The sequence below is a fragment of the Vespula vulgaris genome, chromosome 11 (assembly GCF_905475345.1).
Source record: "Vespula vulgaris chromosome 11, iyVesVulg1.1, whole genome shotgun sequence".
NCBI lineage: Eukaryota > Metazoa > Arthropoda > Insecta > Hymenoptera > Vespidae > Vespula > Vespula vulgaris.
This window is the reverse complement of record NC_066596.1, coordinates 4,852,250-4,868,339: the sequence shown is the minus strand read 5'-3', so window position 1 is coordinate 4,868,339 and position 16,090 is coordinate 4,852,250. Positions and strand designations below refer to the sequence as shown.

The window sequence follows — 16,090 nt, the reverse complement described above, 5'->3', positions numbered from 1 at the left end:
CGAAGACGCGTCTTAACGCGTCACTGATGAGGCGTCGGCGCACGGGTAAGCCGGCTCGGCGCCAAAATCAGCTCGCTAGTTGCTTTCCGGTCGGTGTTTTATAAATACTGCAGACACCCAAAGAGTGCACCGAACACTGGGAGACTCGTCGTGAAGTTACGATTCTTTAGTGAACCTTACAAGTTCGATCTGATCACGAAGAAAATTTATTTTTCTTTTATCGATTGACTAAACAACGTGAAATCGTTTAATAATTTCATACATATTCATTTCCATCTTTGTAATATATTAAATCCTACAAAAATGTTTTAATTGTTACGTGTATGAGAGAGTGTGAAAGTTAACTGATATGTCCTGGTAAATTAACTAGAACGTTAATAGTTTTTCATCGATTCCATAAAGGCAACATGACGATAAAGTTCGTTTTCGAATAAATCTTTGACAACGAAGGTTTCGATAAGTGCAGATACGATTTCATTGAATTAAAAAAAAAAAAAATTGAAGATAGAAATGATAAAATGTGACATTCAAAGTGCATTTGCTATTTGTAATCGAAGAGTGCATTCTTTCCTCGATTTTCGATTTAAAAGCATTTTTCAAAATTATTGAACAGAATGAATTTGATGAAGAAGGCTATCGGTGGATCGATTCATAGGGTACGAGAGTTCGAGTTAGAAAAGGTAAACAGATTCATCTTTATTCGAAAGATTTAAATGCGTCTTTCAGTAATCGCATCGAGTTAACAATACCATTCGGTTTTTCCAGCGAGTCGAATCTTTGAGATCCCGAAATAGCAAGCGACTTAACAATACTTACATTCGTCGAAATTACGAGCAATCTTCTTGTTCCTGGCATTAAACCAGTTTCCTTTCTTAATAACTGCTACTTGACGCTCTCGAAAAGATGACGCCACACAATCGCCTGTATATCATAATGATTTAATGTAGATATAGTTAGAACAGATTCTTGAATTATGTCAATTTCATGTCTATCATGTTCACAGTCGAGACATTGAACTGGGAGTACATGACTGTATCTGTAAACGTCTTGCGTAACGTATGCCACGTGATCTCACGTTTGGTCACCACTGTTAACATTATCGAATGTAAAAAAATTTATTGTCGATATAAATTATAAAATAGTAATTTTTTCTTTTTTTATAGACGTCGGACTGAAAGTTTAATTTTTTATGAATCTCATCTCACGATCGATTATGTTTACGAAAAGTTTGTAAAATTGATTTATGAACAAGTCAACTTTTTCTACTGCGCGTTCTCTTTTAACTCTCAAATAAAATAAAATATCCCAAGACAATTTTACCATGGAGCGAACCCTCGTTTTGTGACACAAAAACGTGATCTTCGTTTGGTGCCGACGTTAGCATGCGTCGAATTAAAAATAGAGACGATACGTGCGAGTAGTCTACGGGTGATGATCCACGCGTTCAACGTACAGTGATCGCTTTGAGATCGTCTCGCTAGGGATCTTCTATCGAAAAAGATTATGCTGCCCGCACCTGCTCGCACATTGTCGGCCAACGATGGCCGATTTAATCGTAACTTGGATATGAGCCATACTGATGATATTAATCAAAAATTTTTTATACCTCAGGTGAACTTAATTGACGAGTTCGATATACTTCAAATCGTCGGTGAGGGATGGTTCGGAAAAATTCTTTTGACCGAGCATCGCAGCACGCAAACTGAAATGGTTTTAAAAGCTCTACCAAAGGCATATACTGGTTTATCGGACTTTTTTCGAGAATTCCATTATGGCTTACATCTAGCAGCTCATCGTAACATCATAACTACGTACGACGTTGCTTTCGAGACCGCTGGCTTCTACGTTTTCAGCCAGGAATACGCACCGCTAGGTAAGATCAATTATTTATATTCTCTTATATATCTGGCATGTTTGTTTAATGATCGCACACTACTTGTCGCGCAGATTCTGGATCAAGTAAAAGAATATACTTATACATCCGATCTGTATTCATCAGTACGTCCGATGCAACTCAGGCAAATATATACCATAAAAGTAAAAGGAGGGAAGGATAATCTTAAGTTGTTTTTTAAACTGATTTAATCATAAAATAAATAATCGTGATTCTATAATGTGTATAAAAATATGCTTAAAAATATACTAAGTACACTTATCGTTAAAAATAATTTACGTGATTATGTTGATACCCAAGCAACCAAACGAGTGAATGCCTGATAACAGATAATGAATATTTCTAGGTGATCTGACGTCGAACGTAACAGAGACTGGTTTGGGCGAGCTACATGCAAAGCGAGTTGCAAGACAGTTGGCAGCTGCTGTCCATCATATTCACAGTCGCGAGCTTGTTCATAGAGACATCAAGTTGGACAATATACTTGTCTTTCGAAGCGATTTTTCGCGTATAAAGCTTTGTGACTTCGGCGAGACCAGACGCGTTAACACTATCGTACGAAGACACAACGAGTGGCTTCCTTATTCTCCACCCGAGGTACTACAGATCAACACCGATGAAACCTACAAGTAATTAAGAACTATACAATTTAAAAGCTATACAATTTAATTGCTTCGAAGTTTACTTTCATTCTATTTTAAAAATTCGACTATTTATACCGATTTTATTTTATTATTATTACTTACATAGCAATCGATTATTCTCGTCAACAACACTACACTGCACTTGAGTCATTCAATAGATCTATTTAAGATCACTGTGCCTCGGCCAATTCTTGACAATTAGAAAGTTCAATTGTCTTTGACGATGATTAATAAGATTAATTGACAGTTTCTGTAATCGATATCAATTGACTATTAATTTACAACAATTTTCAGAGCTCTGACATCTCACGACGTTTGGCAATTCGGCATTGTCCTATTTGTTTGCCTGACTGGATGCCTACCATGGCAGAAAGCAGCATTGGACGACCCACGGTACACAAGATATCTAAACTGGCACAATGCGACACTAAACATCGCCAAGAAACCGAAATTATTTCAGCTGATCAGCTCACGGGCACAGAGGTAAATATATTGACACTTCGTGCGCATGACTACGTGTATTAACCTGAATTGTTGATACCTTACTACTTTTTAAAATTTCAAATATATGGATAATTTCTTTTGTTTAAAAATTACTTTCTTTTGACAATATATGTATGTATATACCGAATAATGTTGAAATTGTGCAAATAAATCAGTTAATGGATTCTCATAACATTTTATTTTAGAATTGGCAAGCGTTCAAATTAGTGCTTTTTGAACCATATTTATCGAAATGAGTGTTGTGACTTTCAATGTATAACAAATAATTAAATATTAACATATTTTAATATATTGATATATAGGCGAGATTATTTTTAATAATATGTGTTCGTTCGATATAGAATATTCAAGAGACTGTTAGATCCTAAGGCGGAAAAAAGACTTGTTAGCGTACTGGAAATTAATAAATATTTGGAAGACAGATGGCTAGCTAAATTGGGTGCGGAAAAGGCATTGAATGGTACGAAATAAGTTGAAAATTGTTGGATGTCTCATCAAATAATAATAAACTGATTTTACCTATTTCAGGCGGAGCTGATGAAAGAGATGAACTTTGTCCATCCATGTACAGTTTTCACAGTTCTTTGGAAGAAAAAAATCAACTCCTTTATACGCTAACTACTTACGGAATTGAAACGACTGTTGATCGAGCAAAAAAGAAGGACCGTATCAGAGAATGGATAGAAGCTAGCGCTATCATAGAAGAGAATGAAGAAGATGAATCAGATATTAACGAATGTATCGATTTCCAGGAATTAGAGGATAAGGAACCAGTGTCTATGAGAGGTAGACATTTTCCAGAAATGCATCCACCAAGGAAGGAAACGTCTGAGACTAAAAGAAGAAAGAGACGATCAGAAATGGTAACAAAAAGGCGTCCTTCGGTGAAACCTGTTGAAAGAAAAATACCATTTGCTCCGCAAGTCGCTGAAGAACGCGAAACCATTGCTCGATTTGCTAGTTTCCCTAATGGCGATCCCAGTCTAGCAATGATCAAAAAAGAAGAACAGAACACTGAGGCTATAGACTTTAATACTGCACAGGCTATTAATGGAAATAAGATAGGATTAAAAAGTGATTCAACTATCGATAATACAACATTTTCATCGACTAACATCAATGATCGTATCATTGATGACTCTTTGAAAGATAATGGTAATACTTCAAGGGACAGCTCTGTGCCAACAACCAGTGGTAATTACGGTAGCAATGGTTCATCAATTGATGTCACGGTAGAACGAACCTATTCAATACCTAGGAACAGTGCTGTCAATGGAAAGGCTCACGTTGAAAGTCCTCAAATTCCAACAAGGAAGTATCGTGCACAAACAACACCTTTCTCGGATACGTCAACGCGTTCGAATGAAATAAAGTTAAACGAAACAACAAAAAGAAGTCAATCTATCAATACCTTAATTACAACGCAATCAGAAAGGTTACCCTTATCTGATAACAAAGTGGAAAAAACTACAAATCAAAATGTCCCATCTACTGCTGAAAAAGTTGCTAGTGATTTTGTGAAGAAAGTAATAGAGTCGCCTAACTCTTTGACATCTTCGGATCTTCAGAAAGAGGTTCAATCGATCGAAAAGAAAGAGAAATTAACTATTATACAAGCAACAAATCCATTGACTAAGCCTATTGCATCTCACTTAGTGATGCAAAGCTTAAATGCTTTGCAAAGTGTCAGCAATACTTCGTTACCTCCAGAAGTTTTGCCTTCACATTCAATGGAAAAAATTTCATCCACACAATCAAAGCAATCGACTTTGAATATCGATACCTTCGTATCTGGCAAAGATGTTTTCGAGCATTATGGAATTGCACAAGGTGTTATCATAAAAGCTGAAGCTCCTATCCATCGTGGTAGCAGTAGAAGGTCAGTTAATAATTGAATATCTCCGAATACTTTATATTTTTCATATATTTTCCCTTGAAATTTTTAACATTAATGTCATTACCTGAAAAAGATCGAAGCATTATAAATAAAACATAGAAGAAAGTTTTCAATGCACGGCTCCCTTAATATCATCTGATTTCGTCTTATACGATTATTTTGGGGCAATGAAAGTTCGACTTCAAAACGCAGAAAGGTAAATGTATTATACACACAAGAGGTACTTTTGACATTTATACTCCATTTTTTATTTAATAATTGTACGTTTCAGACTCTGCTTACATAATAATACCTGTCAATTGGCCAAGATAGTGAAATTGGCATGCTTTATGAAAAAGAAAATGCCTTCCGCAGAGAGCAAACAATTTTTTTAATTAAACGAAAAAATGCTCTTGGAATTACGTAACTTTTATTATCAGAAAGATGAGTATATTAATTATAATGTGTAAGTTTAATATATCAGATATCTCGTTGTACAAATATGATTGACAAATTTTAGATAGTCTTGTATAATGTTTTTCTAAGCATCTTTAGGAAATTCTTGTGGCTAGATAAGAAAAGAATTCTGATTTATTAATCATCTATATTCCTATGGACTTTAATAATTTTAACTAGGCAACTGCTGTATACGAAAAAATTATTCCAAGAATAATTAGATATATATATATATCTATATATTATATATATATATATATATATATATATATATATATATATGTAATGTATACAACTATTTTACTTTTTTAGTTAAAGTTTGTTGCATAGAATTTTGTCGTTAAGTTTTCAACAATGCGATAGTAATTTTATTTCATTTTATTATATGACAAATACTAATAGCGATTTTTAGAACCATTTTGGTTACAGATCAATTGTAATAAATGTCTTATATTTTAAGACTATACGTACGAGGTATTCGAATAAATTTATAAAAAAAAAAGGCTAGACAATTTTTTACTCATAAAAGTTTCTTGTATTTTTCATTTCTGCCTTATGTATATTCACAAAGGACAATTACAACTGACTTATAACGTATTCTCACCTAAATCTACTCTTATGTCAATAATAATCATCGATAGCAATAATCACCTTAATTTTATTACTTATATTTATTACTTGTTACTATAATCTAAGCATACCATGTCCATCGTTCAAGCACACCTGTTTTACACGTTTATCTATTTATCTTTTCTTTTCGTTCACCAACATAGCGTTTGCGTTTTTATATATTTACTCGAGTTTTGACCCGCCAACAATATTACGGCACGACAGTTTTAAAATTTTTCCATTATCAATATCGTTATCATTACCATTATCATTAATCGTTACCATTATCATTATTTCATTATCATTTTTATTATTATTAATATTATTATTATTACTATGTATTATTATTTTTTATTATTATTTATTATTTATTATTATTATTATTATTACTATCAATATTATTATAATTATAATAATTATTATTTATTATTATTATTATTATTATTATTATTATTATTATTATTATTATTATTATTATTTGTTCATTATATCATTGAAATGAGTCTTTCTTTCCATTGCTTCGGAGTTCCTTTCGCATCGATTTTCGTTTTGGCCTATCGTAACGACGAAGGGAACGCTTCAAAAATTATTTTGTATATTTATTTATTTTTTTCCTTTTATTAGAAAAATTACAGCTTAACTTACGACCATTTACGTAATCGTCATCAATATATTAGATTTTCTTTCCATTCTTTCATCTCGCGTAAATAAATATTTATAAATACATTTGATTTCGGCGCGTGCACGTAGTCAACTACCTGACAGACTCAACGTTAATAAGACTCCTTAATTATTTTGTTATTTTTTTCCCCATTAAAATATATAGAATGAGAGTACTCGCATTTTACGTCGATCGATCCAAGAATCCAATTGGGAAGATAATTCGAAGACGATCGATCGATAGACGGCTAGAATGTATCGATTATTTTATTTTTACAAGTTCATCATTTGTCGCAATTAAAAAGCATTATTATTTATTTCAAATTACGATGAATTCCAGGATCGATTATACGAACGGATGTGGTCTGCCAAGAGTTTACCGCCCTTCCACGCCGAAAGCTTAATTTCGATTTAAAATTTCTCTTCACGATTTTTTGTCCAAAAATATATGTACATATATAATTGGTGTATACATAACATTATATGCGCATGCCCTGTGGGTGACACGGGGATATTTTTTTATCTCCTTTTTTTTATCTTCTTTTATATGATACCCAAATGCAAAAATGATGAGTACAAACGTACGTTCCGTTCATTAGAAAGGGTTCCTTTTGATTCATTTCTGCTTTTTCTCTTTCTATTCGTGCGACCAAACATCTCTCACAATTTTTGCATATCAGGTATTGGACAATGTAACACTGACGTGTCCATATTTTATTATACTATTGTTTATTCTTTCAAACTCTGTTTACTGTAAACTACAAATATTGTTTTCTTTTTTCTTCTTTAATTCTTATTCGTTCTTCTATTGTATTATTTTGCTTCTTCATCATAAGGCGGACAAGTGTATGTTTCTTTTTTTTTCTTTTCGTTATTTTACTTCACAAGACATATACATCAAGTATTTTTTCCACTATTACACTTACATATGCTTTCTACAAACTATCTCAAAAGTTTCATTCCTCACTTCGCTTTTTTTAGGACTTTTTCGTAGGTTTTTTCGTAAAAAACAAAATGGCATCTTTTTGGCATTGGAAGAAAAAATACATTTTTCAACTTTTCTTTTCCTTTTCTATTCGCTGCTCTCGCAAGTTCCTTCCAACCAAATATTTATATTTTCGTGCTTTTCTTCTTTTAATGTTTTTCCACGTCACCGTTGTTTTATTTAATTTATTATTACATGTGTCTGCGTATGTATGCGACGTATGTGTTTGTTCATCCTTTTTATTTATATCGTTAGTGACTTCCTTATATACTTTACGTTTACTATTACAAATATTTTACCTCTAATTATTACCTTTAATACTATTTTGGCATCGTCGCATTAAAATTTCCAGTTTCCGTTTTATATAAAGTATTAACTTTGCATCCCGTAAAGGAAAACGTTCCCCCTTTTTGTGTATATGTATATCTATGTATGTTTCTTTAAGTAAACGCGTCTGTAGGTGTATATGTGTTGTGTATCTGATTGTGTTCAAGTATTTGTTAATGTATGTAACCTGTAGCAGGTGGAAGCAGCTATTACGATAAAGTTAACTTTTTCTTTTTCTTTTGTTTATACACTTACGCATCTGGAAGTCGTCGAAATGTAAGATTCGATTATAAAAAAAGATATATACGAAATGAGATAAAGACAATCCTTGTATTAGTTCTACAAGACAAAAACATTTCTTTACGTAATTTCCCAATAATGTTACAATAGCCATTTTAAAAATATATATATATGTATATATACACACACACACGTTGATTATAAAAAAGGATTTAAAAAAAATAAAAATTCGAAGCCTCTTTGTAGTACGAAAAAATTGTTGATCAGGGACGTAGACACGAGGATCAAAGGAACGATGAATTATTTTGTCGCTATTTAATACGTTCCTCGTACTACCATCTTTTTCATTCTTGTTTATTTTTGTTTTCTTTTTATCTTCATTTTACATCATACTTTTTGCCTGAGCGCTTTGGAAGTTGTCGAAAGACTGAACTCACCCGAAGAAATTATTAAACGAAGAGAAGATAAATTAATAATCGTTAATTAAAGAGTGTCAATTGTGCTCTCGTTCCGGATCACTGTCCGTCCTTATGTAAAAAATCGTAAATAAAAGATCGATGAGAACGAATTGAAGATTTAAAGGAAATATTTGTACGACAATTTCGTAGGATTAAACTCGGCGCCGAGTACCGAGGAGGAACGTGCATCGTGACTTACGAGAGAGCATCGATGATTACGATGCGCTTATTTTTTTGTTTGTGTATATACGTGTGCGTGTGTGTAATTAATCTATCACTCATTGCACGCTTTCACCGGATTTCATACTCAATGTTAAGGTCCTCTCACTGCCTATTTATCTTTATCTTTAGTTTTATTTACCCCATTCTAATTTTCATTCTTCGCGTCTCATGCAACGTTTTTATGATATGCATTGGAATCGAGATAAAGGTTTTTTTCACTGTATTTTCTCTCTAATATAATATCTGACGTTATAAACTGTAGCAAAATATAGTATAGTCAACTAGAGTAAAGAGTGAAAAACTCGTGTGCATTCGCTGTATTACACGAGTATTTACACGATCTCTTTAGCTTTATTCTTTCATGCGCCATTAAATATTCTCTTATTCACGAAAATACGAGATGACAAGATAAAAAGGATGAAAGTCCAGAAGTCAGACGCGATGCACTTCCTGTGGAGATATCGGCTATAATAATTGATATATATGTTTACATGCTTGTTCGCTTTTTTATATCCAAGCTTTAGAGCTCGGTTGAAAGACAACAAATAAGAAAGAAAAACAAAAAAGATAAAAAGAAAAGAAAAAGAAAGAAGAGAAAAATAAAGTGAAGTAAACGGTAATGCGATGATAATGCTTATGATTTTTTTCTTTTTTGTTTCAAAAACTTATATAATAAATAATAGATTAAATTATATTATGTTACTAATTATTATTATTGTTGCCTATAATTACTATAATATGCATTAATAATGTGAACGATAATATATTAATGATTCTTATAATACTCCAACGAACGTGGGGTAGATTCTCCTAAGTCTCCGTTTTGCTCTTCCTTTTCATTTAACTTCAACTATTCTATGTAATTTTTTTTTTGCCTTATTTTTAACTTCGCCCTTTTTTAATGCGAAGAAATATATATTTTATTTCATATATATGTATACATACATATATAAATTTTTATATGTATATATATATGAAAGGTTTTCCGATCAACCGGTGCTACGCGTCTATTCATCATAGACTATTATTATTATTATTATTATTATTATTATTATTATTATTATTATTATTATTATTATTATTATTTTTATTTTTATTTTTATTATTATTACTATTACTACTACTATTATTAATATTATTATTATTATTATTATTATTATTATTATTAATATTAATATTATTATTAATATTATTATTATATCATTTACTAATTAATTAATTAGTTATTAATAATTATTATTATTTTTATTATTATTATTATTATTATTATTATTGTTATCGTAAAGATCGCGCGCTTGATTAATAATCTAAAAATCCATCTAAATTTTTTTACGCTGGATCGAGCGAAAAAGTCGCGACGACGATAATTAATAAATAAATAAGTAGAATTTTAGCTACACGATCCCCGTGTAAACATCGATCCTTTCTCTCTCTCTCTCTCTCTCACTCTCTCTCTCTCTCTCTCTCTCTCTCTCTCTCTCTCACTCTTTCTCTCTCTCTCTCTCTCTCTCTTTCACATTTCTTTTTTCATTTTTTTCCATTTGACTCCATTCATCTTCAAATTTTTTCTTTCATTTTCTCCCTTATTCAGATTCATACTTTCTCGTTCTCTCCCTTTCTCTCTCTCTCTCTCTCTCTCTCTCTCTCTCTCTCTCTCTCTCTCTCTCTCTCTCTCTCTCTCTCTCTCTCTCTCTCTCTCTCTCTCTCTCTCTCTCTCTCTCTCTCATCCATCCACACGCGCATACACTTTTTCTCTAATTATTATTAATTAATCTTATTAGCTAAAAAGAAACTGACAAAAGATTATATAAAAATGTGCTTCATCAAGAACCGGGGCATTTCCAAATTACTAATAACAGTCGCCTAATATTTACAAAGGCCGAACGATAAAAAATCAAATCGTTTTTATTTTATCGTCAATGATGAAAAAAAAATGAAAAGATTAGTCATCGTTATAGAGCCGCCTAAAACCTCGAGAAGGGTATAACAATACAGTAACCCATTCAAATTAAAAAATAAAAAAATAAAAAAAAGAGAAAAGAAGAAAAAAAACTCGCGCTATTTAATGTCAACTTTCGATAAATTACTTTATCTTATTTTGCGATAGCACTTAACAATGCCATTCGCTTTTATCTCGTGTACCTTAAAAATGGGAAATAGATAATATTATAAACATCAATATTCAACATACAATATACGTAGGATGTACGTAAAAAAAAGTCAATCTCAATTATAATTGAGAATATAAAAAGAAATAAAATAAAATAAAAACAAGAAAAGAAAAGAAGAAAAACATGCCGATAAAGTAAAGAACGTCAAAACTTTTTTTTTTTCGGAGAAGACGTAGTACCTTTCCGAAATAAAAGATAAAAAAAAAGAGAAACAAAACGGAGATAATAAAAGATTTAATAACGTCATCCCTGCATGCAATCGTATTGCATGATTGTTAGGAAAAAATGCTTTGTACTCAGCCGACCCGAAGGACGAATGGTTAGTATTTTAATAATCCGCGCCTTCTCCAACTATTTTCCATATCTCACGACTTACTTAGTGAACAACTACAGGTGCAAACGCGTGCATACAAATAAATATGAATATGTATAGAATAATAACAAGCGCGATTTACAAAGGCTATAAAGAGAAAAGGAGAATATTTATCGTTTAATTAGTTATTAAGACTTGAGATCATTTCTTTCGTGTGTGTACGTGTACCTATGTTTCCTTTAACCCTCTCTTTCTCTTTCTCTTCACACAATGATGTATGTGCATGTGTATGTTTGAGTGTATGTTTGTATATATGCGTGAATATAGATGTTGTGTGTAACACGAACCCTTCTGGAAAAATACTCGGTAATTGTGGTATAGTAATGACGATAATGTACAATTGTGCAATCTCTCATGACTTTCGCGAAAAAATTTTCGAAACTAAGAGGTTACACCTACTTGTTCGTTTTCTTGTTTGTGGTTATGTGTATGTGTGAATGTACTGTTTTTCAACGTTCGAAACGCTTCGCTGGACAAGTAGGTCAATCAATTGGAACATGTGGCATCGTAAATGTGTAAAAGAATGTGCCAGATAATAATAACGACGCGCGAATAGAACGTTCCAAAACGTTGCTGTTTCCTTTTTTATTTTCTTTTTCGTCCATGATATTTGCAATGTCCATGAACGCAGGCGTGTGCAAATGGTCTACTTCAGCGTTTCGTATTCGGTTGCCTAGGCGTAGACTAGCTAAGAAAAATTACGATGCTACCAATACGAAACCTGTGATCTTTCCTCATCTGCGCGTAAAACGCGGTATCTTTAACTTTAAGCGTACGGTCAAATATACTAACACTTTTTACTTTTTTCTTTATTTTTTTTTTCTTTTTTTACTTATGTTTTGTGTTTTCTTTAAAGTTTATCGTATCAAAGCCATGTGCACGGTAAGACATCAAATTGATCGCTATTATTTTTTACGCGTTTCAAGTTCAATCTCAAATTCGCGATAATTCATATCCCTATCTTTTCTTTTGTTTATTCTTCCACATTGTAGAATTATGACAAATATCTTTTCCGATTTTTCATACTTTTCCGATTTATTATTCTTATTTAATCTTCCTATGCCTTTCTTTCTCTCCCTCTCCCACTCTCTCTCTCTCTCTCTCTCTCTCTCTCTCTCTCTCTCTCTCTCTCTCTCTCTTTCCCGATTACCTGCGTGTGTGACTTGCCTTTTCCATCAACTTTCATCATCCGCCTCGTGCGCGCGCTCTTTTAATTATTTCTTTTGTTTAACACGTAATCATCTTACCGTGAATCTAACAAAAGTTTCGTATAAAAAAAGGAAGCCCCAAAAAAGAGGGGAGATCACGCGATGGACGCCCTAATTGTCGTTCGTTATGGGCGCGCAGCATCTATTTTTTCTTTTCTTTATTTTTTTCACGTTTCTTTCTTTCTTTTTTAATTATCGAGACACATTAACCGGTTTCGTTTCGTGTTTTTGTATCGCGCACAAAACGTATGATAGAAAAATGGCAGTGCGATTGGTTTTGTTGCTCCGTCGATAACAAACTACTCCAATATTAAAATAATGCGCTCCAAAATACATATTTGGACAATTTCTGTTCCTGTTCTTTAGTTCTAAAGTCTTCCCGTTAGAGCATCTTACAGAGAAAAAAAAGAAGAATATACGTCTAGAACGGGTTTTGGAAATGAGTTGATACCGATTCGTGCAATGCCTCTTCCATTCTTTCATTCTGTCTCTCTCTTTCTCTCTCTCTTTCTCTCTATCTCTCACTCGCACTCTATCGCTTTCGTTCGGCTCAACTCTATATGGATCGTTCCTATTTTTAGTGCCGGTCAGGCACACCTCACCAATATGGCTATACGAACAATGATCCCTCCTATTCTTCGCTGTACCCTCATTTTTTTAAGTTATTCGCTCAAACCCAGGTACGATCCGCAATCACGGTCGATTGGAATCGTACTTTCCGCTAATGGCTCATCCGATGGCTCCTCCTTCTTGATACGGACCTGTTATCATACACGGATGCATAGGAAAAAGCGTTGTCCAGGTCATGGTTGTATACGTTGGCGATCTCATCATGAATTGTGAATTTGGTACGGTAGATATGTGAGGAAGTGGTGGTAGCTTCTCGTTATTCACCGAACTAGCTGGACTAGTAACTGCTGTGGACACCAACGGTGATGTACCCGACGAGCTGGTAGTCGTTGTCGTTACAACGCCCAACTTCCTCAATCTCATTTTTTCTTCCCATTCGTCCCAACCGTGTCTTGGTCTATTAAGATTACGATGTTGGTAGAACACCAAACTGATTCTAGTCGGATTAAGACGATTGGGTTTCTTCAAGGCCGTCGTTGCGTGCATCTCATGTTTCGCACATTCGAATAAAACACTACCATGACCTAAAGCTATAGCAACTCCTCCCATTTGTGGATCTTTGAAGCACTCTTCGTTGTCGGAATAATCGGCTACCTCACCAAGTGGTTCCGCTTTCGGTGGTGGCTCAGGAAGTACCGGGAAGTATGGTGGAGGTCCATAAATGTCCCAACGAGAAGTTTCCCATCTTGGCCAGCCTGTATTTAAACTCTGATACGGTGGTATACCTTGATACGGATATTGTGGAGAATGGAAGCAGGCGTCCCTTTTAGGTTGTTGATAAAATTGCGGAGGATATTGTGCGGCTTGTGGGTGATAAGGCTGATGATAATTGTAACCTTCCCAAGAATTTGGATATGGTTTTTCAAAAACTGGGTACGTAGGATAACCGTATTGTGGAAATGCGTGAGGATGGCCCAAGCTTGACATAGCGTGTAAATCTTGGACTTGCTTCATTTCTTCCGCCCAAGCTAAAGAACTGGTATTCGAATTAACGATCTCTTGTCGTCCATCATGAAATCCTTCTCTTAATTTCTCATCATGCCAATCTGTTCGTTTTTGATGGTTCTGATTGGATACACATGTTTGTACCCCATTGCTTAAACTATCCGCAAAAGCATTATTTCTTACTGGTTCCTGCGGTTTTAAAAAAGTTCTTGCAAATGTGTTTGGATAAGCATTGGTATCGGTAGACAAATGTTGACCCGATGTTGTCCTCGAAGGTGGTCTTCCTTTGGGTATACGGAAAGGGGATGGTTCGGTTTGCGTTTCCCAACAAGTTGGCTTTGCTTGATCAACATTTGGTAATCTTTCAGGCCAAGTTGAATTTTTTTGATGATCCATTTGATTATTTATTTTCTCCGCCACATTTTGATGCTCGTTAAAGAGAGTTTGATGTTCCATCGATTTTGAAGTTTCGGAAGACCATAAATTAAACATGTTCCAACTGCTTCCATAACTTCCTTGCTCCGAAGATACTGTTGGAAACTGAGGGGTTGTTGAAGATTTTAAGTCCGTTTGTCTTTGCAAACGACCAAAGTACCTTTTTTGATCGCTTGAACTAAGAAGACCTTGCACATCACTTTGTTGATCAGGAATAGATGGAAGATTTAAGGAACCCTGAAGAAGGAAATCTGGGTTCGTAGCACCAAGTGATTTGTGACTATTACCATCCACACAGGAAGTACCACTATATCCAGGAAAAACGTCCCCTAAATTAGAATCGGTATGTTGATTTTGATATGTAGCGTTTCTTCCTAGTTGAACGGATTGGGAAAGATAGTGACTTTGTACTCTCGATGAAAAGGATGGCTCGGTTTGTGATTTTGGTAACATAAATCTTGTAGAATTCTGTGATTCTAAATAAGTCTGTGACAATGCACCAGAGTATTTTTGTTGACTAGCATCTTGTCTCATTCTAGATTGATTGTCCATGTTATTTTGACCAACATGACGAATGTTATTCGTATTTACTTGTGATTGATGTATTCGTGATTGTAAATTCTTTTGCATAACATCTAAATGGGTCGGTGAATGAAAGTATCCTGCTCTTGGAGACGCATTGTTTTGTCTGGTCTCAAAAATATGTTGATAGCTTCTCGCAGAAGTTGCATGATTGTAACTACCGTCAGGTGTAGTAGGATATCCCGAACTTCTTGGAGAAGCCATTCTTGGATCCTGAGGTGTTGATGGACATCCTCTAGGTGACATGGCATAAGCTGCTTCACCAGGTGTACATGGATGAGAACTTCTCGGAGAAATAGGATGACCTCTCGGAGAATGACTGTAAGTACCTCTTGGCGAATCCATAGTGGAGTTTGGTAAATTCCTTGAACCTGGTCTATGATCTTCTTGCGAAACTGTACTTCGTGGTCTGATGTCATCCAAGCTAGTGCTATCAGGATCTACTTTAGTGTCTCTTTCTAAACCACCAAAGGCATATTCTCCCCAGGGATTTAACCAATTATTTTTTCTTTGATCTAGCCAACCATTTCGACTCCATTGTTGTTCACCCTGATAACCCCAACCTTGATACATAGACACTGGACTATCGAGGACCGTCGATGATACCTGAGAACTTTGTAATTGCGCATCCATACCTTCGAACATTGAAGCCATTTCTAAGGATAATTGCGTATCTCTTGCTGGAGTTCTGGACAAATCATGATGATTCACTGCACGAGTTGCTTCTATTATTTTATCGGACGCGTTAGTGTGCCTTTGTATGTCTTTTTTATTTGCAACAGTATCGGGTTCCTCGTCTTTTCTCTTCTTTCCATGCCGACGACAAGGTTGAAGAGGAACCGATCGAACTCTGACCTCGCAGGGATATCTA

At 34.2% G+C, this 16,090-nt stretch overlaps 2 protein-coding genes across 12 annotated transcripts in view; one reads left to right on the top strand and one right to left on the bottom strand.

Moving 5' to 3' along the window:
• Positions 1-84: 84 nt before the first annotated feature.
• Positions 85-5,357, top strand: LOC127067496 (uncharacterized). 3 transcript variants are annotated; one of them, XM_051002488.1, is made up of 8 exons: positions 85-680; positions 1,612-1,873; positions 2,241-2,523; positions 2,833-3,021; positions 3,384-3,502; positions 3,571-4,921; positions 5,013-5,135; positions 5,211-5,357. In XM_051002488.1, the coding sequence occupies exons 1-7, from the start codon at positions 615-617 to the stop codon at positions 5,029-5,031; spliced, it is 2,289 nt and encodes a 762-aa protein (XP_050858445.1). In that variant the 5' UTR covers positions 85-614; the 3' UTR covers positions 5,032-5,135; positions 5,211-5,357. The 3 variants fall into 3 exon arrangements, with proteins under 3 accessions (XP_050858445.1, XP_050858446.1, XP_050858444.1); XM_051002489.1 differs by lacking the exon at positions 85-680 and adding an exon at positions 799-923; XM_051002487.1 differs by lacking the exon at positions 85-680 and having other exon boundaries at positions 919-1,873.
• A 5,117-nt stretch (positions 5,358-10,474) lies between these two features.
• Positions 10,475-16,090, bottom strand: part of LOC127067491 (uncharacterized) — a 71,349-nt gene continuing 65,733 nt past the window's right edge. For all 9 annotated transcript variants that reach the window (XM_051002466.1, XM_051002468.1, XM_051002467.1 and 6 more), the window contains one exon: positions 10,475-16,087. In XM_051002466.1, the coding sequence (XP_050858423.1) occupies positions 13,357-16,087 (2,731 nt within the window). In that variant the 3' untranslated portion in view covers positions 10,475-13,356. The remainder of the gene's footprint in view (positions 16,088-16,090) is intronic.

Bases quoted from the DNA above. Each gene is read 5' to 3' on its own strand.
- LOC127067496 (XM_051002487.1), top strand. From the start codon at position 1,504: ATGCTGCCCGCACCTGCTCGCACATTGTCGGCCAACGATGGCCGATTT. The intron at 1,874-2,240 runs GTAAGATCAATT...GAATATTTCTAG, and splicing joins CCAGGAATACGCACCGCTAG to GTGATCTGACGTCGAACGTA. The intron at 3,503-3,570 runs GTACGAAATAAG...TACCTATTTCAG, and splicing joins TGCGGAAAAGGCATTGAATG to GCGGAGCTGATGAAAGAGAT.